Here is a 27,605-nt window from a genome sequence, read left to right on the forward strand (position 1 = left end):
TAAAACATCTAAATGGGAATCGATTCTCCATTCAGTGTGTTTCTAGAAACATCAACCCCTCTACTTTCATATCACATCAAAATAATTTCACAAATGCAAAAAAAACCATTTCAATTGGCTCATTCATCTGCCCTCTTCTCCCCTGGAACTATTCCCCAGGTACTTGCTGTAAATAGAGTGTGTTCTCAGTGAACTTACCTGGTCAACTGAGGGTTAAATAAAAACAAGTAAATACACACTTACTGTACACGGTTTTAACACAGGTGGATCCGACAGCAGTAATTAACACAGGTGGATCCGACAGCAGTAATTAACACAGGTGGATCCGACAGCAGTAATTAACACAGGTGGATCCGACAGCAGTAATTAACACAGGTGGATCCGACAGCAGTAATTAACACAGGTGGATCCGACAGCAGTAATTAACACAGGTGGATCCGACAGCAGTAATTAACACAGGTGGATCCGACAGCAGTAATTAACACAGGTGGATCCGACAGCAGTAATTAACACAGGTGGATCCGACAGCAGTAATTAACACAGGTGGATCCGACAGCAGTAATTAACACAGGTGGATCCGACAGCAGTAATTAACACAGGTGGATCCGACAGCAGTAATTAACACAGGTGGATCCGACAGCAGTAATTAACACAGGTGGTCCACTCTGTCTTCCGTTTACCCACAGGTGTTCGGCAGCAGTAATTAACACAGGTAGTCCAGTCTGTCTTCCGTTTACCCACAGGTGTTCGGCAGCAGTAATTAACACAGGTAGTCCAGTCTGTCTTCCGTTTACCCACAGGTGTTCGGCAGCAGTAATTAACACAGGTAGTCCAGTCTGTCTTCCGTTTACCCACAGGTGTTCGGCGACAGACAGCAGCAGTAATTAACACAGGTAGTCCAGTCTGTCTTCCGTTTACCCACAGGTGTTCGGCGACAGACGGCAGCAGTAATTAACACAGGTGGTCCAGTCTGTCTTCCGTTTACCCACAGGTGTTCGGCAGCAGTAATTAACACAGGTAGTCCAGTCTGTCTTCCGTTTGCACACAGTTGTTCGGCGACAGACGGCAGCAGTAATTAACACAGGTAGTCCAGTCTGTCTTCCGTTTACCCACAGTTGTTCGGCGACAGACGGCAGCAGTAATTAACACAGGTGGTCCAGTCTGTCTTCCGTTTACCCACAGGTGTTCGGCGACAGACGGCAGCAGTAATTAACACAGGTGGTCCACTCTGTCTTCCGTTTACCCACAGGTGTTCGGCGACAGACGGCAGCAGTAATTAACACAGGTGGTCCAGTCTGTCTTCCGTTTACCCACAGGTGTTCGGCGACAGACGGCAGCAGTAATTAACACAGGTGGTCCAGTCTGTCTTCCGTTTACCCACAGGTGTTCGGCGACAGACGGCAGCAGTAATTAACACAGGTGGTCCACTCTGTCTTCCGTTGTCCGTAAACAAGTGCAGTAACATGGGAGTATGGGAGTGTGGGAACCGTAACCCTATAAAGGTTGTGTATCAGTTTTAACTTATGTTTTTCTTCTTCTGAATTAATTCCCATTTAGATGAAAGATGAGGTCCTTTGTGCTTTTCAAAACCGTACCGCAAGCGATGCGTGTCAATGTTCAGACCAAGTGTCGCTGCTCTTAACAAAACTCCCCCATACAGAAGACGCTTTTGTCCAATGACCTTTGTGTGTGTGTAATGGAACAGAGAGTCGTGATCAAGGGCTAAGGGGCTGCATGCGCACATTTCCCAGATTGTACCTTTTTAAAGTTTGACCTTGTAATTTATGGGGAACATCGTCAAAAACAGCTTGAAATAGGGGCGTGGGGAGACTGAAATGTTAATCAATGCCATGCAACACGTAGACGACACAGGAGGCTGCGGAGGGGAGGACAGCTCATAATAATGTCTGGGGTGGAATGGTATGGAAACCATGGAAACCATGTGTTTGAGTTCGATATCATTCTGTTTGAGCGATTACTCTGAGCCCGTCCTCCCCAATTAAGGTGCCACCAACCTCCTGTGGTAGACACATTAAATCCACAATAGTTGTTTATTTTTTTATGTCTAGAATTTAAAAAAAAATATTTTATAAAGAATTCTAAGTAAACACTCATGTTTTGTAGTCTCCTTAATGCTAGATAGTGAAACAAAATAAAACAACTGGCAACCCTGCGAAGGACACCCATCCGCCTTCGTCAGACTGCTCGTTTGCGCGGCAGGCCTGCTAGTAAACTGCAGTCACCGGCTTGGCTCCTGTTTTCAGCGGGGGAGGGTTTAGCTAGACAGCTGTAGTAGGGGCGATTATTCCCTTGATTAAAAGTAGCCAGCAGGAACCTGCGGGTTAGAAAGCAAGAGTTTTGGCGCAACTTTATTTTGAAGGGTTTTGACAAGAGAGATTATCATATAATGGAATACAAAAACCGAAACAAGGTGTCAGGCCTGTGGCCAACGTTGCTTCCTTCAGCTTGCTAACTATTAGCTAGTTGTTCCCATTGATGTGTGTAGCTAGATTCGTTAGCTTAGCCAGCTAGCTTGTGTTGTTGTTGTGGGTCCATAATACACGGGACCTGGTTGGTTCTACCGCACATTGTTGTATTTTTCAAAAACTTTTTTGAAAGTTATTGCTTGTTAAGGTATCTACCCCGAGAGAAACATTCTCTGTTATCTTTCTCTGAAATCAAAAGTCGAGCAGTGTGTGTATTTTAAGACCAAAGTGATTTGCGTTTGCCAAGTTAATTTGACAGGCGTTTTGTTTTTGTTGGTAACTGTCCTCGGCTCAGAATTAAAGACCGGACCGGACCTTTTTTATTTTCTTCTCCATCCAACCCTGTTACCAACCGGACAGTACTAGTCTGTCTGACCCCGGAGCTGACCACACATCACTGCCTGCTCAATGGAGGAACATGACAACATGGACTATTTATATCAGCAGGTCCTGCAGAAAGACGTTACCCGCAGGTTGCAGGTCGGGCAGGATTTAATAGACTACCTGAACGACCCGCAGAGGTCCTCCGATGTGGAACAAGACAAACCCCGGCTGGATAAAACCATAGATGAGCTGACGGGATGGGTCAACGCCAGCAACTACAAGGTGAGACCGCAGCACATGGGGACATTGCGGTGGACACTGCAGACGGTGGTCCCTTGATTATGCCCCCCCCTGAACTATCCGGCTTTTTGCACCCTGTTTCACTAACGTAGTTCTTTGATATACATGTTTTTGTGATAGGATGTAGCTAGTTTGCTAGCCAGGGATGATTATTCTCAGTGTGGGGACATTTAGTTAACTAGGAAGGAGAAGCTACTCAGGAATAACGAGCTGTCACCACAGACAGTGTTATTTTGTGAAGCAGGGCGGTCTCGCTGTAGCAGAGGGATATATCTTCTAACTGTAATCTCATTAAAACGGAGTTAATCTGATTAAAACAGAGAGAGCCCACTAATCTCCCCCGTAATTGGGTCTAACATTTTTGCGTTTTCTTTGAGTAGTGGGACACTTTCTTTGAATGGATAAGGGTTAATAATACCAGACGTCAGGTAGCTCTGCTGTCCAGCCACGATTGATCAGCCGGTTAGCTCGAAAAATACTAATATTGTATTAAAAGGTCTAATACAAGTAATGCGTTATATTGTGACTCTTAATGTAATGAATGGGATTGAGTTAGATATCATTCAGTTGTATGTCGGCTGGCGGTAGTAGTGGACTGTGTGCTTGGAGGAGGACCCCATTGTCCGAGCGCCTAGAGGATGGGGGAGGGGTCGGGCCGTGTTATAATGTCATATTTGTGGGAAATGATGGAATGTGGCTTTTGTTTTCTTTGCTAAATGTATCTCCTCATAATCCCAGACAGTTATGTCTGAATTATACACCATGGAATGAATCCTTGCATCAGACACCGAAGAAGGTGATGCTGGTTACGTCCACTGGAGGTGAATCCATTACAACTAATACGGAACAAAAATATAAACGCAACATGCTAAAATGTCAGAACATTTTTACTGAGCTACAGTTCATATAAAGGGAATCAGTCGATTTGAAATACATTCATGAGGCCCAGACTGGGAGTACAGATACAGATGTGCATCTGTTGGTCACAGATACCTTAAAAATGTAGGGGCGTGGATCAGAAAACCATTCCGTATCTGGTGTGACCACCATTTTCCTCATGCAGCGTGACACATCTTCTTCGCATAGAGTTGATCAGGCTGTTGATTGTGTTCTGATGTGGAATGTTGTCCCACTCCTCTTCAATGGGTGTGCGAATTTGCTTGATATTGGTGAGAACTGGGACACGCTGTCATACACGTCGATCCAGAGCATCCCAAACATGCTCAATGGGTGACATGTCTGGTGAGTACGCAGGCCATGGAAGAATTGGGACATTTTCAGCATCCAGGGATTGTGTACAGATCCTTGCGACATGGGGCCGTGCTTTATCATGCTGAAACATGAGGAGATGGTGGGACAAAGGGCCTCAGGATCTGGTCACAGTATCTCTGTGCATTGAAATTTCCATAGACAAAATGCAATTGTGTTCGTTGTGCGTAGCTTATGCCTGCCAATGCTATAACCCCACCGTCATCCTGGGGCACTCTGTTCACAACGTTGACATCAGCAAACCGCTCGCCCACACAATTCCATACACGTTGTCTGCTGTTGTGAGGCCGGGTGGACATACTGCCAAATTCTCTAAAACGACATTGGAGGCGGCTTATGGTAGAGAAATGAACATTAAATTATCCGGCAACAGTTCTGGTGGACATTCCTGCAGTCAGCATGCCAATTGTACGCTCCCTAAACTTCAGACATCTGTGGCAATGTTGTGTGACCGAACTGCACATTTTAGTGGCCTTTTTTTGCCCCCCAGTACAAGGTGCACCTGTGTATTGGTATGGCTATTTAATCAGCTTTTTGATATGCCACACCAGTCAGGTGGATGGATTATCTTGGCAAAGGAGAAATGCTCACCAACAGAGAGAGAAACTAATTTATACCCCAGAATTTGAGAGAAATGCGTTGTGCAAATGGATTTTTTAAAATTTTAAATCATAAAACATGCGAACAAAGCTTTACATGTTGCGTTAACATTTTTGGTGTGTTGTATTTTAAAGATGTTTATTTTACCTTCCCTAATATAACACCCTGTGTTTTAAGCCTATGGAATGTCTCGGGCTGGACCAGGGCTGCAATGGAAAACGGGTCACATTACTTTCCAGAAGAGCCAGTGAAATAAAACTATAATCAACCCTTAACAGTATCCTCTTATTTCCCTGAGGGTTATAGGTCATATTACAGGGAACAATAAGATGATGACAGTTTGACAGAAACACAGATGTGAAACAGGATAATGCTGTAATTACGTTGGCCAGGGTGGGATTTAGAGGTTTAGTAATATGAGCCTGGTCCAATTACAACTGAATTCCCTATTCCATAGAGAGCTCCTTCAATGTGTACAGTATAGATCTGTGGCCCGTATTCACAAAGCTTCTCAAAAGTACTGATTTTATTCATTTTATTCTTCATGATTTTAAATGTTTTTACTTTGCTCTCCAAATAATAGCTCCTAATTGGTCTAGAGGAGAGAAGGGGAGTGGCCGTCTTCTGTGAAGATGCTGAGTCATCCCAGATGAGAGAGGAGGGAGAAGGGAGGGGAAGTGAGAGAGAAGAGGGGGAGAGATTAATGGATGCAGAGTGACCCGGAGAGCTGTGTCCAGACTGAGATTGACTCACTCGGAGAGCTGTGTACAGACTGAGACCGCTAATGCTGCTGGTGCCTCTTAGAGTACTACCGTAAGAGTCATAATACCCATAAACCTAGTGGGTAAAACAAGGAAATGGTTCCAATCATTTTTCCCATAGAATGATTTTTAGATACACTTCAAATAGGGGTGGTGTTTCGTGTAGGCTTTACCCTGGTGTGACGTTCTGATAATTGTAAATCTCTCTAAAACAAGGTCACTTTTTTAATAAATATGTTTGCTGTATTTACCCCCCACAAATGAAATGTGACTGACTTTCTTGATTCGGTCTTATGTAGCAAAATGTGGTTAAATGTTTATTTTTATTTTTATTGATTTACATTGGATAAAAGCAGAGACGCAGAGCTACACGATGGTATATCATACACAGCATTTGAGGAACAATGGGAAAGTGATTCTGCTTTGAAAGTTGCTGAACTTGTAACCCCACTTTTGAGAAAATGGCCCTTGAATGTTTTGGTACCTACTGGAGAGCACTTATTTGTTTACACCCATTCAGCAAAGTCCACACCCTCTTAAGCCTTAGCCCCACCCATCTCATTAAGGATTCACATGTGAGCTCATGTGCTAAACAGAGTGAAAAGATGAAGACTAATAGGTAAAAGTAGTAGCCTACAACAAGGAACAAATCCAGGTAAACAAAGTGTCCAGATATTTTTAAAATATTAGATGACACACCTGTCTAAATTGATGGGTCATGTGAAAGAAATGCAATAACCCCCAGCCACGTCTTGCCAAGTGGACGGGTCTCTACAGAAGGTGTAAGCGATACAGCCAAATAGTTACTTACATAGTAGCAATATCAGAAATGGTGTCAATATAAAATAAAATAAACAAGTGTCTGTCAGTAGAGAAAGAACAAAATAATATACAGTATGTACTAGAGGTCGACCGATTATGATTTTTCAACACCGATACCGATTATGATTTTTCAACACCGATACCGATTATTGGAGGACCAAAAAAAGCTGATTTATTTGTATTTATTTATTTGTAATAATGACAATTACAACAATACTAAATGAACACTTATTTTAACTTTAATATAATACATGAATAAAATCAATTTAGCCTCAAGTAGATAATGAAACATGTTCAATTTGGTTTAAATAAGTGTTGGAGAAGAAAGTAAAAGTGCAATATGTGCTATGTAAGAAAGCTAACGTTTCAGTTCCTTGCTCAGAACATGAGAACATATGAAAGCTGGTGGTTCCTTTTAACATGTCTTCAATATTCCCAGGTAAGAAGATTTAGGTTGTAGTTATTATAGGACTATTTCCCTCTATACCATTTGTATTTCATTAACCTTTGACTATTAGATGTTCTTATAGGCACTTTAGTATTGCCAGTGTAACAGTATAGCTTCCGTACCTCTCCTCGCTCCTCCCTGGGCTCGAACCAGCAACACAACGACAACAGCCACCATCGAATCAGCGTTACCCATGCAGAGCAAGGGGAACAATTACTAGAAGGCGTTTGTGACGTTTGAAACGCTATTAGCGCCCGCTAACTAGCTAGCCATTTCACTTCGGTTACACCAGCCTCATCTCGGGAGTTGATAGGCTTGAAGTCATAAACCGCGCAATGCTTGACGCACAACGAAGTTGCTAGCTAGCAACTTACCTTGGCTTACTGCATTTGCGTAACAGGCAGTCTCCCTGTGGAGTGCAACGAGAGAGAGGCAGGTCATTATTGCATTGGACTAGTTAACTGTAAGGTTGCAAGATTGGATCCCCTGAGCTGACAAGGTGAAAATCTGTCGTTCTGCCCCTAAACAGGCAGTTAACCCACTGTTCCTAAAGAGAGAGAGAGAGAAATAAATAATAATAGCAGCTACATATGGTTGGTGTGTGTGTGTGTGTTAGGAGAGAATCATGTGGATAGAGGAACGGCAGATAGTGCTGATGACTGGGAACTCTCCCCCCCCAATGATGAACTGGTCTGTCTTCCCCCCCAATTATGAACGGGTCTGTCTTCCCCCCCCAATGATGAACTGGCCTGTCTTCCCCCTCAATGATGAACTGGTCTGTCTTCCCCCCCAATGATGAACTGGTCTGTCTTCCCCGCCAATGATGAACTGGTCTGTCTCCCCCCCCAATGATGAACTGGTCTGTCCGAACCACGCATGACCAAGGGAATCTATATTCGGAGAGCCTGTTTCTGTCCTGCCCTTGATTTTGGTGCAGGTCATGTGATGTCCATAGCCTCTACATCATAAAACTCCCTGATCTTCTAAAAAAGATATGTTTGTTTAGCTGTGTCCAGGTGGTGCTTGTACAGGCAGACCATCAATGGGAGGAAGGATGTCCGTGGTGGGCAGCAGCTGAAACCTGGTCCCGACTGAGTCTGAACGCTACTTGGAGACAACAACACCAGGCTCCAGAGCATCAAAGCTGTAAAACAGGATAAAAAAAATAAATGTAGAAGACATTACAACCTTCCACAACATCAATTCACCTCTCAAGTGTAGATAAGTTGAATATCCTCATACAATGCAATGAACATGACATTCATCTGAAGTGGTGGTACTGTCTGATCTGTGGCAGCGGCCTGAAGTACCAGCCATATCTTTCCACCAGCACTGAACCATTGTCCAGTCCAACCAGCTGTGAGATGCTGACCCCTGTCATGGTGCTGTACCTTCACAACACCAGCCATCTCAGACAGTGTTCACTCTGGTCTTTCTGAGCTCTCCTTGATGAGGCCGAAGCACCAATCGGTGGCAAACTTGGTGTGACCTGTGATCAGGAAGTGAAGGTCCAGACTGTGGTGGAGCTTGTGCATGGTCCACCGGGCACAATACCAGAGCACAGACATGTTTTGGCCACTGCAGTTGTCACATTTCAGGGCCACACGTGTTTCCCCAATGTCGATTAATCGACATGCCTTCATCAATCAAGTAGTTGACTTGTTGTGGTATTCCTTCACAGCAGACACCAAACAAGCCACACTTACGAGGAGTTAAAAGGTAGATGGGACCTGGCTACATAGGGTCTGAAGGATAGTAGATGGGACCTGGCTACATAGGGTCAGATGGATAGTAGATGGGACCTGGATACATAGGGTCAGGAGGATAGTAGATGGACCTGGCTACATAGGGTCTGAAGGATAGTAGATGGGACCTGGCTACATAGGGTCAGATGGATAGTACATGGGACCTGGCTACATAGGGTCAGAAGGATAGTAGATGGACCTGGCTACATAGGGTCAGAAGGATAGTAGATGGGACCTGGCTACATAGGGTCAGATGGATAGTAGATGGGACCTGGCTACATAGGGTCAGAAGCATAGTAGATGGGACCTGGGTCAGAAGGATAGTAGATGGGACCTGGGTCAGAAGGATAGTAGATGGGACCTGGGTCAGAAGGATAGTAGATGGGACCTGGGTCAGAAGGATAGTAGATGGGACCTGGATACATAGGGTCAGAAGGATAGTAGATGGGACCTGGCTACATAGGGTCAGAAGGATAGTAGATGGGACCTGGGTCAGAAGGATAGTAGATGGGACCTGGCTACATAGGGTCAGTAGGATAGTAGATGGACCTGGCTACATAGGGTCAGAAGGATAGTAGATGGGACCTGGGTCAGAAGGATAGTAGATGGGACCTGGGTCAGAAGGATAGTAGATGGGACCTGGATACATAGGGTCAGAAGGATAGTAGATGGGACCTGGATACATAGGGTCAGAAGGATAGTAGATGGGACCTGGATACATAGGGTCAGAAGGATAGTAGATGGGACCTGGATACATAGGGTCAGTAGGCTAGTAGATGGGACCTGGCTACATAGGGTCAGGAGGATAGTAGATGGGACCTGGGTCAGGAGGATAGTAGATGAGACCTGGATACATAGGGTCAGAAGGATAGTAGATGGGACCTGGGTCAGGAGGATAGTAGATGGACCTGGGTCAGGAGGATAGTAGATGGACCTGGATACATAGGGTCAGAAGGATAGTAGATGGGACCTGGCTACATAGGGTCAGGAGGATAGTAGATGGGACCTGGGTCAGGAGGATAGTAGATGGACCTGGATACATAGGGTCAGAAGGATAGTAGATGGGACCTGGGTCAGGAGGATAGTAGATGGACCTGGGTCAGGAGGATAGTAGATGGACCTGGCTACATAGGGTCAGAAGGATAGTAGATGGGACCTGGCTACATAGGGTCAGAAGGATAGTAGATGGGACCTGGCTACATAGGGTCAGATGGATAGTAGATGGGACCTAGGTCAGAAGGATAGTAGATGGGACCTGGCTACATAGGGTCAGAAGGATAGTAGATGGGACCTGGCTACATAGGGTCAGATGGATAGTAGATGGGACCTGGCTACATAGGGTCAGATGGATAGTAGATGGGACCTGGCTACATAGGGTCAGATGGATAGTAGATGGGACCTGGCTACATAGGGTCAGATGGATAGTAGATGGACCTGGCTACATAGGGTCAGAAGGATAGTAGATGGGACCTAGGTCAGAAGGATAGTAGATGGGACCTGGCTACATAGGGTCAGAAGGATAGTAGATGGGACCTGGCTACATAGGGTCAGATGGATAGTAGATGGGACCTAGGTCAGAAGGATAGTAGATGGGACCTGGCTACATAGGGTCAGAAGGATAGTAGATGGGACCTGGCTACATAGGGTCAGATGGATAGTAGATGGGACCTGGCTACATAGGGTCAGATGGATAGTAGATGGGACCTGGCTACATAGGGTCAGATGGATAGTAGATGGGACCTGGCTACATAGGGTCAGATGGATAGTAGATGGACCTGGCTACATAGGGTCAGAAGGATAGTAGATGGGACCTGGGTCAGAAGGATAGTAGATGGGACCTGGATACATAGGGTCAGAAGGATAGTAGATGGGACCTGGCTACATAGGGTCAGATGGATAGTAGATGGACCTGGCTACATAGGGTCAGAAGGATAGTAGATGGGACCTGGGTCAGAAGGATAGTAGATGGGACCTGGATACATAGGGTCAGAAGGATAGTAGATGGGACCTGGCTACATAGGGTCAGGAGGATAGTAGATGGGACCTGGCTACATAGGGTCAGGAGGATAGTAGATGGGACCTGGGTCAGGAGGATAGTAGATGGACCTGGCTACATAGGGTCAGAAGGATAGTAGATGAGACCTGGATACATAGGGTCAGAAGGATAGTAGATGGGACCTGGGTCAGGAGGATAGTAGATGGACCTGGGTCAGGAGGATAGTAGATGGACCTGGCTACATAGGGTCAGAAGGATAGTAGATGGGACCTGGCTACATAGGGTCAGAAGGATAGTAGATGGGCCCTGGCTACATAGGGTCAGAAGCATAGTGCACCGGCAAACAACATCATAACACTAAGATAAATACATTTTCACCCCTGTCAGTCCTTATTTTATTTAACCTTTATTTTACTAGGTCTTAACACAGCTCAGTGAAAGGCATTTGCCTGCATCCCATATATGATATATTTTGTGTCTGTATCTATCCATCTATGTCCTTAATCTGTATAAAGGAGGACATGTTGCTGACTTGCTGAGTGAAGTCAAAGCTGTGATGAATCCTGATGTCTTTACTGCTGGTTCAGTAGGGGCCCCCAGAGACAACTACAGGTCTTGACAGGTGGTCTTGCAGTGGACAGTAGACCATCTTCTGGTAGACAGACCGCTCACTCTGAGCAAGTGCTTGCTTTAGCCAGTTCTCTTTCTGATTGGAGGCATTAGTCCATTCTCCTTGTATGACTGGTGGAGGAGAGACAGGTGTGTTCTACAGGTCTATCTGATTGGAGGCATTAGTCCATTCTCCTTGTATGACTGGTGGAGGAGAGACAGGTGTGTTCTACAGGTCTATCTGATTGGAGGCATTAGTCCATTCTCCTTGTATGACTGGTGGAGGAGAGACAGGTGTGTTCTACAGGTCTTTCTGATTGGAGGCATTAGTCCATTCTCCTTGTATGACTGGTGGAGGAGAGTCAGGCGTGTTCTACAGGTCTTTCTGATTGGAGGCATTAGTCCATTCTCCTTATATGACTGGTGGCGGAGAGACAGGTGTGTTCTACAGGTCTTTCTGATTGGAGGCATTAGTCCATTCTCCTTATATGACTGGTGAAGGAGAGTTTTGTCATTATTTAGTCTGGTCAGGGTGTGAGTTGGGGTGGGCAGTCTATGTTTGTTTTTCTATGATTTTGGGATTTCTATGTTTCGGCCTAGTATGGTTCTCAATCAGAGGCAGGTGTCATTAGTTGTCTCTGATTGAGAATCATACTTAGGTAGCCTGGGTTTGCACTGTAGGTACATATTAGGAGCAATGCAAACAGACACTTCCCAGGTGGCATTGTGTCTGTTGAATGGCCTGACATGTGGCAGTCCAGTTCTGTGGTGTCTCTGTCTATAGTAACTGCCAGAGAGGAGAACCCGATGGTGGATTTTGCCTATCGAGGCCTGGCCTGCTTCTTAGTGCCCTGCTGGGATTCCCAGTCATTTTTTTTATTCTTCACTTCACACAGACATGTCAAAGTATTTCATTATTTATTTATTACATCCAATCATATTATATAAGAGTTCCTCACAGAATTTAAAATCTTTCCAACACTCTCCCCCTCAATTTCAGCTTCATCCTATTGCATAGCTGTCCCCTTCATACTTTCCTTGCCAATTCATTATCTTACAGCCCACTTTCAGGAAAGCCTCGTTTTTTGTTTAATAAAAAGTATTTCCTTGTGTCCGACATACGCTGGTGGCTTTGATTGACGGATGTTTTTTACAGGATGTGCTTGTGTTTGATTCGCTGATTCTCTCTAGAGGCCAATATGTACGTTAAGAAAGTTTCCTGATTCTCTCTATAGGCCAATATGTACGTTAAGAAAGTTTCCTGATTCTCTCTATAGGCCAATATGTACGTTAAGAAAGTTTCCTGATTCTCTCTATAGGCCAATATGTACGTTAAGAAAGTTTCCTGACTCTCTCTATAGGCCAATATGTACGTTAAGAAAGTTTCCTGACTCTCTCTATAGGCCAATATGTACGTTAAGAAAGTTTCCTGACTCTCTCTATAGGCCAATATGTACGTTAAGAAAGTTTCCTGATTCTCTCTATAGGCCAATATGTACGTTAAGAAAGTTTCCTGATTCTCTCTATAGGCCAATATGTACGTTAAGAAAGTTTCCTGATTCTCTCTAGAGGCCAATATGTACGTTAAGAAAGTTTCCTGATTCTCTCTATAGGCCAATATGTACGTTAAGAAAGTTTCCTGATTCTCTCTATAGGCCAATATGTACGTTAAGAAAGTTTCCTGATTCTCTCTATAGGCCAATATGTACGTTAAAGTTTCCTGATTCTCTCTATAGGCCAATATGTACGTTAAGAAAGTTTCCTGACTCTCTCTATAGGCCAATATGTACGTTAAGAAAGTTTCCTGACTGGACTCTCTCTTAATACGAATCAAACGCACCTGTCACGATTTAGTCTTGTAAAAAGCCTGTTTTCCGTAGCTTAGGCTATATTAGTTATTTCGTTACGGCATCCTCTCCTTTGCAGAAAGTATGTCAGTGTCACCGCCATCAATATATAAATATATTATTCATTATTAATTATATTAATTTGCTGTCCTCCCCAATCTGCTATTTACAACATTTCCTGTAAAAATGGCCCTGAAACAAATATTTCAATATTGAAAAGATGGTTAGAGTGTGGAAAATGTGGTTGATCATTAAACAATAATGTTGAATGACAATTTGTATTTGCGTTTGGTTGTGTGTCAGTGTGTAGTATTTGAGAGAAGAAAAATATTGTACCGAGAGATGTGTGATTTGTTTCTTCATATAATATGAATTCAACACCAACCTGCACTCAAGGTGTGCGTCCAAATAGCACCTTGTTCCACATTGATGCTGCATTCAGTGGGAAGTGGGAGAAAAAAAACCATCTGACATCGTTTTGTGCGTCGAAATCGGATCAGTGTGAAAAGATTTTTACAGTCTAGGACAAGTTAGGCACATATCTGTCTTTGGACTCTGTTGTTGTTGTTGTCGATACGAAGATGGGACAGATCCTCTCCAACTTGGCATTTCTTCTTTTTTATTTTAAGATTTATAAGTAACAACCTAAACGATCATAATGCCATGATAATAACTGTGTAATGGCTTAAGAAAAAAATATATAATTAAGAATCATATCCATGTAAACAAGTCAACCAACAGAATTGTGACCTGCCTGGCCAGTTAGAATAACTTCCAACACCGTCACAGCCCTAGTATGGAAGAGGACACATGATGACAAGCTCATAGGTGTTCTCCACAATGACCCAGCACACCATGACACTCGTTGACAAGAAATACAATCAACTTACTGTGCCTTCACATGTGATTGGAGAATAACAATTCCTATGTCAATGTCATCCTGGAATCTCCCAGAACTGAGGATTTGTCACTAGCCTCTCGCTCGCTCTCTCTCTCTCTGCAGCAGAGATTCACCCCATGCTCATTCACAAAGCAGTACGCCCAGTTCATATGCATTATTATTATTGGACCATGCTGGTCATTTATGAACTTTTGAACATCTTGGCCATGTTCTGTTATAATCTCCACCCGGCACAGCCAGAAGAGGACTGGCCACCCCACATAGCCTGGTTTCTTCCTAGGTTTTGGCCTTTCTAGGGAGTTTTTCCTAGCCACCGTGCTTCTACACCTGCATTGCTTGCTGTTTGGGGTTTTAGGCTGGGTTTCTGTACAGCACTTTGAGATATCAGCTGATGTACGAAGGGCTATATAAATACATTTGATTTGATTTTGACCACACAGGAGCACTCGCGCGCTCCACAGCAGCCACTGTAATATTGCACAATGCCTTTTCTTTTCCTTCTCTGAATGTTTTAGAGCTGCAGATGTTTGTGATTTACTAAACCTACTACCCCTCTGAACTAAAGCCGTAGCTTGTTAAGTCTTCAGGTCTTAGACATGGTCCCAACCCCTTCCTCTGGGATGGATGGACTGACAGTTGACCACGCAGGATGGATGGATGGATGGATGGACTGACAGTTGACCACGCAGGATGGATGGATGGATGGACAGACTGACAGTTGACCACGCAGGATGGATGGATGGATGGATGGATGGATGGATGGATGGATGGATGGATGGACTGACAGTTGACCAGGCAGGATGGATGGATGGATGGACTGACAGTTGACCAGGCAGGATGGATGGATGGATGGATGGATGGATGGATGGATGGATGGATGGATGGATGGATGGACTGACAGTTGACCAGGCAGTATGGATGGATGGACAGACTGACAGTTGACCACGCAGGATGGATGGATGGATGGATGGACTGACAGTTGACCAGGCAGGATGGATGGATGGATGGATGGATGGATGGATGGATAGATGGACTGACAGTTGACCAGGCAGTATGGATGGGTGGATGGATGGAATGACAGTTGACCAGGCAGGATGGATGGATGGAATGACAGTTGACCAGGCAGTATGGGTGGATGGATGGACTGACAGTTGACCAGGCAGTATGGATGGATGGATGGATGGACTGAGAGTTGACCAGGCAGTATGGATGGATGGATGGATGGATGGATGGATGGATGGATGGATGGATGGATGGACTGACAGTTGACCAGGCAGGATGGATGGATGGAATGACAGTTGACCAGGCAGTATGGATGGATGGATGGATGGATGGACTGACAGTTGGCCATGCAGGTTGGATGGATGGATGGAATGACAGTTGACCATGCAGTTTGAATGGATGGCTGGCTGGACTGATAGTTGACCAGGCAGTTTGAATGGATGGATGAATATATGGACGGACGAACTGACCAGGCAGTTTTGGTAAAGATGCTATGTCCTCTTTATCTCGTGATTCTGCAAAGTCACTCTTAGTCACTCTTAGACTACATGTCTGATAGTCGATGTGTGTTTATAGTGTATTAGTATCAGAGGGGCCTGAGAATACCTGAGTGGACATATGGTCCTTCTCTCCTCCCCTCTCTGCTCCCCCCCTCCCCCTCAATTTATCAAAATTGGGTTTGTTTTCAAATTCTGTGTAATCTGAGGGAAATATGTGTCTCTAATATGGTCATACATTGGGCAGGAGGTTAGGAAGTGCAGGTCAGTTTCCACCTCATTTTGTGGGCAGTGTAAACATAGGCAGACCTGACTCTCATGAGAAGACAGGCTATGGCGGCCTCTCTCAATAGCAAGGCTATGCTCACTGAGTCTGTACATAGTCAAAGATTTCCTTAAGTTTGGGTCAGTCACAGTGGTCAGGTATTCTGCCACTCTGTCCTCTCTGTTTTGGGCCAGAAAGCATTCTAGTTTGCTTATTTTTTTGTAAATTCTTTCCAATGTGTCAAGTAATTATCTTTTAGTTTTCTCATGATTTGGTTGGGTCTAATTGTGTTGCTGTCCTGGGGCTCTGTGTGGTCTGTTTGTGTTTGTGAACAGAGCCCCAGGACCAGCTTGCTTAGGGGCTCTTCTCCAGGTTCATCTCTCTGTAGGGGATGGCTTTGTTATGGAAGGTTTGGGAATCGCTTCCTTTTAGGTGGTTGTAGAATTTAACAGCTCTTTTCTGGATTTTGATAATTAGTGGGTATCGGCCTAATTCTGCTCTGCATGCATTATTTGGTGTTCTACGTTGTACACGGAGGATATTATTGCAGAATTCTCCATGCAGAGTCTCAATTTGGAGTTTGTCCCATTTTGTGAAGTCTTGGTTGGTGAGCGGACCCCAGACCTCACAACCGCAAAGGGCAATGGGTTCTATAACTGATTCAAGTATTTTTTTAGCCAGATCCTATTTGGTATGTTGAAATTTATGTTCCTTTTGATGGCATAGAATGCCCTTCTTGCCTTGTCTCTCAGATCGTTCACAGCTTTGTGGAAGTTACCTGTGGCGCTGATGTTTAGGCCAAGGTATGTATAGTTTTGTGTGCTCTAGGGCAACAGTGTCTAGATGGAATTTGTATTTGTGGTCCTGGTGACTGGACCTTTTTTGGAACACCATTATTTTGGTCTTACTGAGATTTACTGTCAGGACCCAGGTCTGACAGAATCTGTGCATAAGATCTAGGTGCTGCTGTAGGCCCTCCTTGGTTGGTGACAGAAGTACCAGATCATCAGCAAACAGCAGACATTTGACTTCGGATTCTAGTAGGGTGAGGCCGGGTGCTGCAGACTTTTCTAGTGCACTCTCTCTCTCTCTGTTTGGGGTTACCTGGCTCCTCTCTCTCTCTCTCTCTCTCTCCCTCTGTTTGGGGTTACCTGGCTCCCCTCTCTCTCTCTCTCTCTCTCCCCCTCTGTTTGGGGTTACCTGGCTCCCCTCTCTCTCTCGTTCTCTCTCTCTCTCTCTCTGTTTGTGGTTACCTGGCTCCCTTCTCTCTCTCTCTCTCTTTCTTTCTCTCTCTCTCTCTCTCTCTCTCTCTCTCTCTCTCTGTCTCTTTCTCACTCTCTCTCTCTCTTTCTCTCGCTCTCTCGCTCTCTGTGTTTTACTAAAATAGGAGTAACAGCAGTCAGGATCTCTCCTTGGGACAGAGAACCATTTTTGCTTCCGTCATGGTCTGCCAACACAAGCATTCCAGACACAAAACTCCCTCCGCGTGAGATCAAATCCCTATCTCTCTCACACACGCAGGAAAACTAAGCTTCACAAAACTCTATAACCTACTGTCTGTGTGTTGGGAGTTGATGTGTGTGTGAGTGAGATAGTGACTCAGTATTAAGTGTGTCTTTTCTCTCTGCCCTATAGGTGGCGTTGTTGGGGATAGACATTGCCGGGGCGTTTGTCGATCGCCTGGGGGAACACTTTAGAGGATACCTGGGAACAGGTGAGCTACTGTCTCTGTCTCTCCATCCTCTTCTGTCATCAGGCTGCAAATAGTCTGGCTAACTGTAGGACTATCCCATCTAACCCCTTAACCACATTCCCCTACTGCCCTCATTGGCTGCTCCTGTCTGCCTTTTGGTGTGTGTTGTACTTGTCCTGTCAGACTACTGCTGCAGGTGTCACCAGTTGTCATACTCACCCAGGCTGGCCCTTGAGAGAGAGACACACACACACACACACACACACACACACACACACACACACACACACCCCTCCCTACAGTACAGCTCTAGGAGGAGACCTTCTGTTGGATTCCAAAGGGAAACAAACAGTCTGTGACATTGCCTGAATCCAACTGTCTGAAAACTCTCCGCTTCTCCTCTCCGCTCTGCCTCTCCGCTCTGCCTCTCCGCTCTGCCTCTCCGCTCTGCCTCTCCGCTCTGCCTCTCCGCTCTGCCTCTCCGCTCTGCCTCTCCGCTCTGCCTCTCCACTCTGCCTCTCCACTCTGCCTCTCCACTCTGCCTCTCCACTTCTCCACTCCTCTCCTCTCGTTTCTCTGTCGATACAGAGGAGGAGGAGATGAGATCATAGTGATTAATGAGTGTCATTCTTGATCTACACATAATTGACTCTCCTCACTCGCTGTGTGTGTGTGTGTGTGTTACTGTTCTTCTCTCCCATCTGTTGTTGATGATTTTCTGAGGCCATCTTGTTCTGCGAGGGGGTTTGTCCGGGAGGAAGTGAAACAGCTGTTTTCTGAAGAGGGGGAACACCACAATGACCTCACACATTCACATGTCTGTGTTTGATGATGATGTGTGTCTCTGCTACAATGCCCCCTGTCGCTGTGTGTTGGACCTCTATTGTCCCCGTTGCCTAGGAAACCAGCTGTTGTGGTAGCAACAACCCAATCCCCCCCCCCCTTCCCTCCACACACACACACACATGCATTCCTCCCTGAAAACATCAGCTGGGGAGTGACAGGGTGATGTCATCCTACTGCAACCTTCCTCGCCCTCGGTGTGTGTGTGTGTGGTTCGAAGGGAAAATCGGAGGATTACTTAAAACCGTAGCAGAGAAACTAGTGCCTCCTAAGGAAGTAAACTCTTGTCTGTTACCAAGACGTCTGTGTGATCTCCGTTTGACCCACCGTCTAGGTCCGGTAACCTCTCTACAACATTTCATTATGGAGCCAAGTCAACTATTCTAACATGACATTTGACTGTGTGTCCCCTCCCTTCTCCAGTGGTCCCAGCCCTCGTGGACAGGTTGGGGGACAGTAAGGACCAGGTCAGAGAACAGAGTCAGAATCTTATCCTCCGCTGTATGGAAGTGACCGCATCGCCTATGGTGAGATACACACACAGACACACACACACAGACACAGACACACACACACAGACACACACACACAGACACACACACACAGACACACACACACAGACACACACACACACACACACACACAGACACACACACACACACACACACACAGACACACAGACACACAGACACACACACACAGACACACAGACACACAGACACACACACACAGACACACACACACACACACACAGACACACACACACAGACACACACACACAGACACACACACAGACACACAGACACTACACACACACAGAGCCAGCCAGCCAGCCAGGGCCTGACCATCCACTGATCCACTGCGTGTGTGTTTCTGTGTTTGTGAGCATATGTGTGTTGAGTGAGATACACACACACACACACACACATGCATGGCACGTACGTCATACTCTCTCACAAACACACACACACACACACACATACACACACACACACACACATACACACTGCCTCACCCATGTTGAGCTAGATCCTGCCTCTTCCTGTAGTCCAGGACTAGTATATACAGTCTCAGACCTGGAGGACTGCCTCTGCTGCTTACAGATCTGCTAACAGAACTGGGCGAGGTGACGTCCTCACAGCCTGATTATGTGACATTATAACCAGATTACAACAAACTGGCTGTAATGTCATGAGGATATTTCACCAGCTGTGCATGCTGGGTAAGGGAGTTGAGGAATAGAACTGTGAGAAACTCACCTCAGAGAGGGCATCCAAACCCCCCAGGCTCTACCTCCTATCAGTAATCCATCATTCACCACAGTTGACTAGATTAACACAGACAGTATCAGGATCGCAGCATCACAGTTGACTAGATTAACACAGACAGAATCAGGATAGCAGCATCACAGTTGACTAGATTAACACAGACTGTATCAGGATCGCAGCATCACAGTTGACTAGATTAACACAGACAGTATCAGGATAGCAGCATCACAGTTGACTAGATTAACACAGACAGTATCAGGATCGCAGCATCACAGTTGAATAGATTAACACAGACAGTTTCAGGATAGCAGCATCACAGTTGACTAGATTAACACAGACAGTATCAGGATAGCAGCACCACAGTTGACTAGATTAACACAGACAGTATCAGGATCGCAGCATCACAGTTGACTAGATTAACACAGACAGTATCAGGATCGCAGCATCACAGTTGACTAGATTAACACAGACAGTATCAGGATCGCAGCATCACAGTTGACTAGATTAACACAGACAGTATCAGGATCGCAGCTCCCTCTTCTGGACATAACCTGAACTGCAAATGACAGTGCACACACACACACACACACACCACAGACTGTAACCTCGTTTATAAACAGTAATCTGCTGAGCCCCTTGCACTTTCCCTCCCACAGACTTCTTGTCTCTGTCTCTTACTTTCTTTCAGGGCTTTATTGACATGAGAAACAGATGTTAACATTACCAAAGCAAGTGAAATACATAATAAACAAAAGTGAAATAAACACAAAATGAACAGTAAACATTACAGAAGTTCCAAAAGAATAAAGACATTTCAAATGTCATATTATGTAAATATACAGTGTTGTAACGATGTGCAAATAGTTAAAGAACAAAAGGGAAAATAAATAAACATAAATATGGGTTGTATTTACAATGGTGTTTGTTCTTCACTGGTTGACCTTTTCTTGTGGCAACAGGTCACACATCTTGCTGCTGTGATGGCACGCTGTGGTATTTCACCCAGTAGATATGGGAGTTTATCAAATATTTTTTTGTTTTCAAATTCTTTGTGGGTCTGTGTAATCTGAGGGAAATATGTCTCTCTAATATGGTCATACATTGGGCAGGAGGTTAGGAAGTGCAGCTCAGTTTCCACCTCATTTTGTGTGCAGTGTGCACATAGGCCAGACCTGGCTCAAGAGAAGACAGGCTTTCTCAATAGCAAGGCTATGCTCACTGAGTCTATACATTGTCAAAGCTTTCCTTAAGTTTGGGTCAGTCACAGTAGTCAGGTATTCTGCCGCTGTGTACTCTCTGTTTAGGGCCAAATAGCATTCTAGTTTGCTCTGTTTTTTTGTTAATTCTTTCCAATGTGTCAATAATTATCTTTTTGTTTACTCGTGATTTGGTTGCATCTAATTGTGTTGCTGTCCTGGGGCTCTGTGGGGTCTGTTTGTGTTTGTGAACAGAGCCCCAGGACCAGATTGTTCACAGCTTTGTGGAAGTTACCTGTGGCGCTGATGTTTAGGCCAAAGTATTTATCGTTTTTTGTGGGCTCCAGGGCAACAGTGATAGATAGAATTTGTATTTGTTGTCCTGGCAACTGGACCTTTTTTAGAACACCATTCGTTTTTTCTTACTGATATTCACTGTCAGGGCCCCAGGTCTGTCAGGGCCCCAGGTCTGTCAGGGCCCCAGGTCTGTCAGGGCCCCAGGTCTGTCAGGGCCCCAGGTCTGTCAGGGCCCCAGGTCTGTCAGGGCCCCAGGTCTGTCAGGGCCCCAGGTCTGTCAGGGCCCCAGGTCTGTCAGGGCCCCAGGTCTGTCAGGGCCCCAGGTCTGTCAGGGCCCCAGGTCTGTCAGGGCCCCAGGTCTGTCAGGGCCCCAGGTCTGTCAGGGCCCCAGGTCTGTCAGGGCCCCAGGTCTGTCAGGGCCCCAGGTCTGTCAGGGCCCCAGGTCTGACAGAATCTGTGCAGAATATCTAGGTGCTGCTGTAGGCCCTCCTTGGTTGGTGACAGAAGCACCAGATCGTCAGCAAACAGGAGACATTTGACTTCAGATTCTAGTAGGGTGAGGACAGGTGCTGCAGACTGTTCTAGTGCCCTCCCCAATTTGTTGATATATATGTTGAAGAGGGTGGGGCTTAAGCTGCATCCCTGTCTCACCCCACAGCCCTGTGTATTTTTTGTTGTTGCCAATTTTAACTGCTCACTTGTTGTTTGTGTACATGGATTTTATAATGTATGTTTCTTCCCCCAACCCCACTTTCCATCAATTTGTAAAGCAGGCCCTCGTACGGTCATTTGTAAAGCAGGCCCTCGTACGGTCATTTGTAAAGCAGGCCCTCGTACGGTCATTTGTAAAGCAGGCCCTCGTACGGTCATTTGTAAAGCAGGCCCTCGTACGGTCATTTGTAAAGCAGGCCCTCGTACGGTCATTTGGTAAAACGCCAATTTGACATTTGCTCAGTACCATCGTTTTCGTTGAAGAAATATTCAAGTCTGTTGTTAATGATGATAATGATAATGCAGTGGATTTTCCCAAGGTTGCTGTTGACGCATATCCCACGGTAGTTATTGGGGTCAAATTTGTCTCCCACTTTTGGGGATTGTGGTGATCAGTCCTTGGATCCAAATAATATATTTATTTTCTCTCTCTCTTTGTCTTTCTCTCTGAATCTGTAGTATGTGTGGGAGAGGTTGCTTCCTGGTTTTAAACATAAGAACTTCCGCAGCAGAGAGGGGGTGTGTCTGGTTCTCTGCGCCACGCTCAACACGTGAGTACTTCCTCTTTCACCATCAATCACTTCCATAGGTCACAGGTCATACGGAGAGTGAGACCGCTGATTTCCCAAGATTGCTGCTTTACATGGACCGTATGTTTTTCTCGAGGGGGAGGGACAGACGCACCATAGAGTTCGATAGAGGACTCTGGTGCCCAAAAGCCTGTTTAAACGTTCACATGTTTTTAATGTTGTCAACTGGGTGGGACTTCCTATAGGTTAATGAAGGATCACCCTCCAGCATGACAAGGTCATCAGGGACTTCCTATAGGTTAATGAAGGATCACCCTCCAGCATGACAAGGTCATCAGGGACTTCCTATAGGTTAATGAAGGACCACCCTCCAGCATGACAAGGTCATCAGGGACTTCCTATAGGTTAATGAAGGATCACCCTCCAGCATGACAAGGTCATCAGGGACTTCCTATAGGTTAATGAAGGACCACCCTCCAGCATGACAAGGTCATCAGGGACTTCCTATAGGTTAATGAAGGACCACCCTCCAGCATGACAAGGTCATCAGGGACTTCCTATAGGTTAATGAAGGACCACCCTCCAGCATGACAAGGTCATCAGGAGGGATCAGACAATTTAATTATAGTTGAGAAATGTCATAACTCCAGGTGGCAGTAAATCACTGTCCTTGACTTTATACCTGTCCAAACAACCCTCCAGGTGGCTGTAAATCACTATCCTTGACTTTATACCTGTCCAAACAACCCTCCAGGTGGCAGTAAATCACTGTCCTTGACTTTATACCGGTCCAAACAACCCTCCAGGTGGCTGTAAATCACTGTCCTTGACCCTATACCTGTCCAAACAACCCTCCAGGTGGTAGTAAATCACTGTCCTTGACTTTATACCTGTCCAAACAACCCTCCAGGTGGCTGTAAATCACTGTCCTTGACTTTATACCTGTCCAAACAACCCTCCAGGTGGCTGTAAATCACTGTCCTTGACTTTATACCTGTCCAAACAACCCTCCAGGTGGCAGTAAATCACTGTCCTTGACTTTATACCTGTCCAAACAACCCTCCAGGTGGCTGTAAATCACTGTCCTTGACTTTATACCGGTCCAAACAACCCTCCAGGTGGCAGTAAATCACTGTCCTTGACTTTATACCTGTCCAAACAACCTGCCAGGTGGCTGTAAATCACTGTCCTTGACTTTATACCTGTCCAAACAACCCTCCAGGTGGCTATAAATCACTGTCCTTGACTTTATACCGGTCCAAACAACCCTCCAGGTGGCAGTAAATCACTGTCCTTGACTTTATACCAGTCCAAACAACCCTCCGGGTGGCAGTAAATCACTGTCCTTGACTTTATACCAGTCCAAACAACCCTCCGGGTGGCAGTAAATCACTGTCCTTGACTTTATACCGGTCCAAACGACCCTCCAGGTGGCTGTAAATCACTGTCCTAGACTTTATACCTGTCCAAACGACCCTCCAGGTGGTAGTAAATCACCTGTTCAGTTAGTTCACCAGCTCATAGACGTAGCAAGAAAAGAAACGTCCTCTCACTGTCAGCTGCGTTTATTTTCAGCAAACTGAACATGTGTAAATATTTGTATGAACATAACAAGATTCAACAACTGAGACATAAACTGAACAAGTTCCACAGACATGTGACTAACAGAAATGGAATAATGTGTCCCTGAACAAATGGGGGGGGGGGGGGGTCAAAATCAAAAGTAACAGTCAGTATCTGGTGTGGCCACCAGCTGCATTAAGTACTGCAGTGCATCTCCTCCTCATGGACTGCACCAGATTTGCCAGGTCTTGCTGTGAGATGTTACTACACTCTCCCACGAAGGCACCTGCAAGTTCCCGGACATTTCTGGGGGAGAATGGCCCTAGCCCTCACCCTCCGATCCAACAGGTCCCAGACATGCTCAATGGGATTGAGATCCGGGCTCTTTGCTGGCCATGGCAGAACACTGACATTCCTGTCTTGCAGGAAATCACGCACAGAACGAGCAGTACGGCTGGTGGCATTGTCGTGCTGGAGGGTCATGTCAGGATGAGCCTGCAGGAAGGGTACCACATGAGGGAGGAGGATGTCTTCCCTGTAACGCACAGCGTTGAGATTGACTGCAATGACAACAAGCTCAGTCAGATAATGCTGTGACACACCACCCCAGACCATGACGGACCCTCCACCTCCAAATCGATCCCGCTCCAGAATACAGGCCTCGGTGTAACGCTCATTCCTTCGACGATAAACGCGAATCTGACCATCACCCCTGGTGAGACAAAACCGTGACTCGTCAGTGAAGAGCACTTGTTGCCAGTCCTGTCTGGTCCAGCACGTCTGGCTCTTGGATGTACACAGAGAGCTAATATTAATAATATGCATGTCAATCTCTCCTGGCTGAAAGTACACTACTAAGTCCACTTCATCACTACTTGCATTTATGAGAGGTATTGACATGTTGAATGCACCGAGCTGTCTGTCTAAACTACTGGCACACAGCTCAGACACCCATGCATACCCTACAATACGTGCCACCAGAGGTCTCTTCACAGTCCCCAAGTCCAGAACAGACTATGGGAGGCTACCCACAGCTGCAGGTAGCCTGCTGATGACAGCCACAGCTGCAGGTAGCCTGCTGATGACAGCCACAGCTGCAGGTAGCCTGCTGATGACAGCCACAGCTGCAGGTAGCCTGCTGATGACAGCCACAGCTGCAGGTAGCCTGCTGATGACAGCCACAGCTGCAGGTAGCCTGCTGATGACAGCCACAGCTGCAGGTAGCCTGCTGATGATGACAGCCGCAGGTAGGCTGCTGATGACAGCCGCAGGTAGGCTGCTGATGGCAGCCGCAGGTAGGCTGCTGATGGCAGCCGCAGGTAGCCTGCTGATGACAGCCGCAGGTAGCCTGCTGATGACAGCCGCAGGTAGCCTAGAGAAGCCTATAGGGTGTGATCGCATGTGGGCCAGACTAAGCTGGCTATAGCCTAAAATCAGCCCATTTGTGTTCTGAGAGAATTTGATTTATACCTAGGCATTTTTAATCCAATCTGATTGACTGGAATGAATCAAACAAGACAATAGTGATGACATACTGTATAAGTGTCTTTTTAATTCCCGATGGAAAGGCCAAGATGATGCAACCCATTCAACCTGCCGTGATTGGGAGTCCCATAGGGCGGCGCACCACCATTGGCCCAGCGTCGTCCGGGTTTGGCCCAGCGTCGTCCGGGTTTGGCCCAGCGTCGTCCGGGTTTGGCCCAGCGTCGTCCGGGTTTGGCCCAGCGTCGTCCGGGTTTGGCCCAGCGTCGTCCGGGTTTGGCCCAGCGTCGTCCCGGTTTGGCCCAGCGTCGTCCCGGTTTGGCCCAGCGTCGTCACGGTTTGGCCCAGCGTCGTCCGGGTTTGGCCCAGCGTCGTCCGGGTTTGGCCCAGCGTCGTCCGGGTTTGGCCCAGCGTCGTCCGGGTTTGGCCCAGCGTCGTCCGGGTTTGGCCCAGCGTCGTCCGGGTTTGGCCCAGCGTCGTCCGGGTTTGGCCCAGCGTCGTCCGGGTTTGGCCCAGCGTCGTCCCGGTTTGGCCCAGCGTCGTCCGGGTTTGGCCCAGCGTCGTCCGGGTTTGGCCCAGCGTCGTCCGGGTTTGGCCCAGCGTCGTCCGGGTTTGGCCTGTGTAGGCCGTCATTGTAAATAAGAATTTGTTCTTAACCGACTTGTTTAGTTAAATAAAGGTTAAATAATTTTATAAATACTTTTATACATTTTATAAATACTTTCTTTGTTCGTTTTTTGTCCAATTGCAGTGGTCTCATTGTTTGTCTGTGTAAAGGGTTTTCACCCTCTAGGGTCAGGAGTTTTTCCAGGACTTTAAAAAACACGACCTGATTTTTTGAAAAATTATCTGTTCCCGTCATAGCCCATATCAAACCATTTTTTACAGCTGGTTTGTTACTGTCGTACCCTACAACTAGGGTCCGGTTATGTTCGCCTACTACCAGATCAGGAAACACTCTGAAATCACCACACAATGTTACAAATGAGAGAAAAAAAACGTATCCTGTTTGTCTGATCTATATTTGACATGTTTTTGGTGGTGGGGGGATGGGCTTTTCATAGTTTTACGTGGCTCAGTGCATCCGGCAGCTACCGTGACAATTTCAGAATGTAACGGGCTGTTACTGCAATTTAAAGGTGTAAAATCAATAAAACAAGTATTTTTAAATATTAGGAAAATGTGTCTATGCATTTCAGCCGTTTTAAAAACATTGCTCTGCTATTACCATTTATACTGTATGAGTGTTGGCTCAACCAGACAATTCTGTTCCCAATGCCCTGCTTCAAGGGGGGGGGGGGGGAGTGTCGTGCTCTACCAGTCGAGAAACGTAGCAAGTACACAAGTTTACATTTGAGGAGTATGTGTAGCCGACGGTATTTTTACCAAAAGTTTTAAAGCATAAAGAGGCTCGAGGCGCTGTAAAGCAGAGATGGGCACCTCCAGTCCACGGGGGTCTGAGTGATGTCACACTTCCCCCATCTCTAGTAAACACAGCTGACTGTATTAAACTCACTGCATTCTAAACTGTAGATCATGATGAGTCGGGGCAGAAGTGTGACAGTAAATCAGCTGTGTCTTCAGGGGACTGGAGTTGCCCTTCCCTGCTGTGAAGCTGGAATCTCCTCACTGATTGTTGCATCATCTTGCTAATAGCAGCACTGTTGTGCTAAATGCTACGCTGCTACATGCTATGCAGCAAAAGGCTAAAGGTGTCTCTTATGGCCTGCTGGTGAATGTTGCAGAATGGTGGGTTGCCCTAATAAACTTATACCCCCTCCCCCCTCTCACTCATACCCTCTCCCTCCCCCTCTTATCTCTCTTCCCTCCTTCCCTCTCTCAGGTATGGTGCTCAGCCATTGCGTCTCAGTAAGATCGTTCCCCACCTCTGCACCCTGACTGGAGACCAGAACCCACAGGTGAGAGTCTGAGCGTATATCTAAATCCCTTTTTGCCTCTGTCTGTATTAAAAACATCCAAAAGCAGGGCTGTCCAACCCTGTTCCTGGAGAGAGACCCTCCTGTAGGTTTTTAACTCCAACTCTGTTCCTGGAGAGAGACCCTCCTGTAGGTTTTTAACTCCAACCCTGTTCCTGGAGAGAGACCCTCCTGTAGGTTTTTAACTCCAACCCTGTTCCTGGAGAGAGACCC

General features: G+C 46.1%; 1 protein-coding gene across 1 annotated transcript in view; it reads left to right on the plus strand.

The window, feature by feature from the left end:
- The first annotated feature begins 2,222 nt into the window (after nucleotides 1-2,222).
- Nucleotides 2,223-27,605, plus strand: part of LOC109879615 (CLIP-associating protein 2-like) — a 111,612-nt gene continuing 86,229 nt past the window's right edge. The window contains exons 1-5 of the mRNA XM_031789025.1: nucleotides 2,223-3,092; nucleotides 17,508-17,586; nucleotides 18,832-18,935; nucleotides 22,340-22,431; nucleotides 27,299-27,374. Of these exons, the coding sequence (XP_031644885.1) occupies nucleotides 2,895-3,092; nucleotides 17,508-17,586; nucleotides 18,832-18,935; nucleotides 22,340-22,431; nucleotides 27,299-27,374 (549 nt within the window). The 5' untranslated portion in view covers nucleotides 2,223-2,894. The remainder of the gene's footprint in view (nucleotides 3,093-17,507; nucleotides 17,587-18,831; nucleotides 18,936-22,339; nucleotides 22,432-27,298; nucleotides 27,375-27,605) is intronic.

Source organism: Oncorhynchus kisutch, linkage group LG14 (assembly GCF_002021735.2).
Source record: "Oncorhynchus kisutch isolate 150728-3 linkage group LG14, Okis_V2, whole genome shotgun sequence".
In the NCBI taxonomy this organism is placed as follows: Eukaryota; Metazoa; Chordata; class Actinopteri; order Salmoniformes; family Salmonidae; genus Oncorhynchus; species Oncorhynchus kisutch.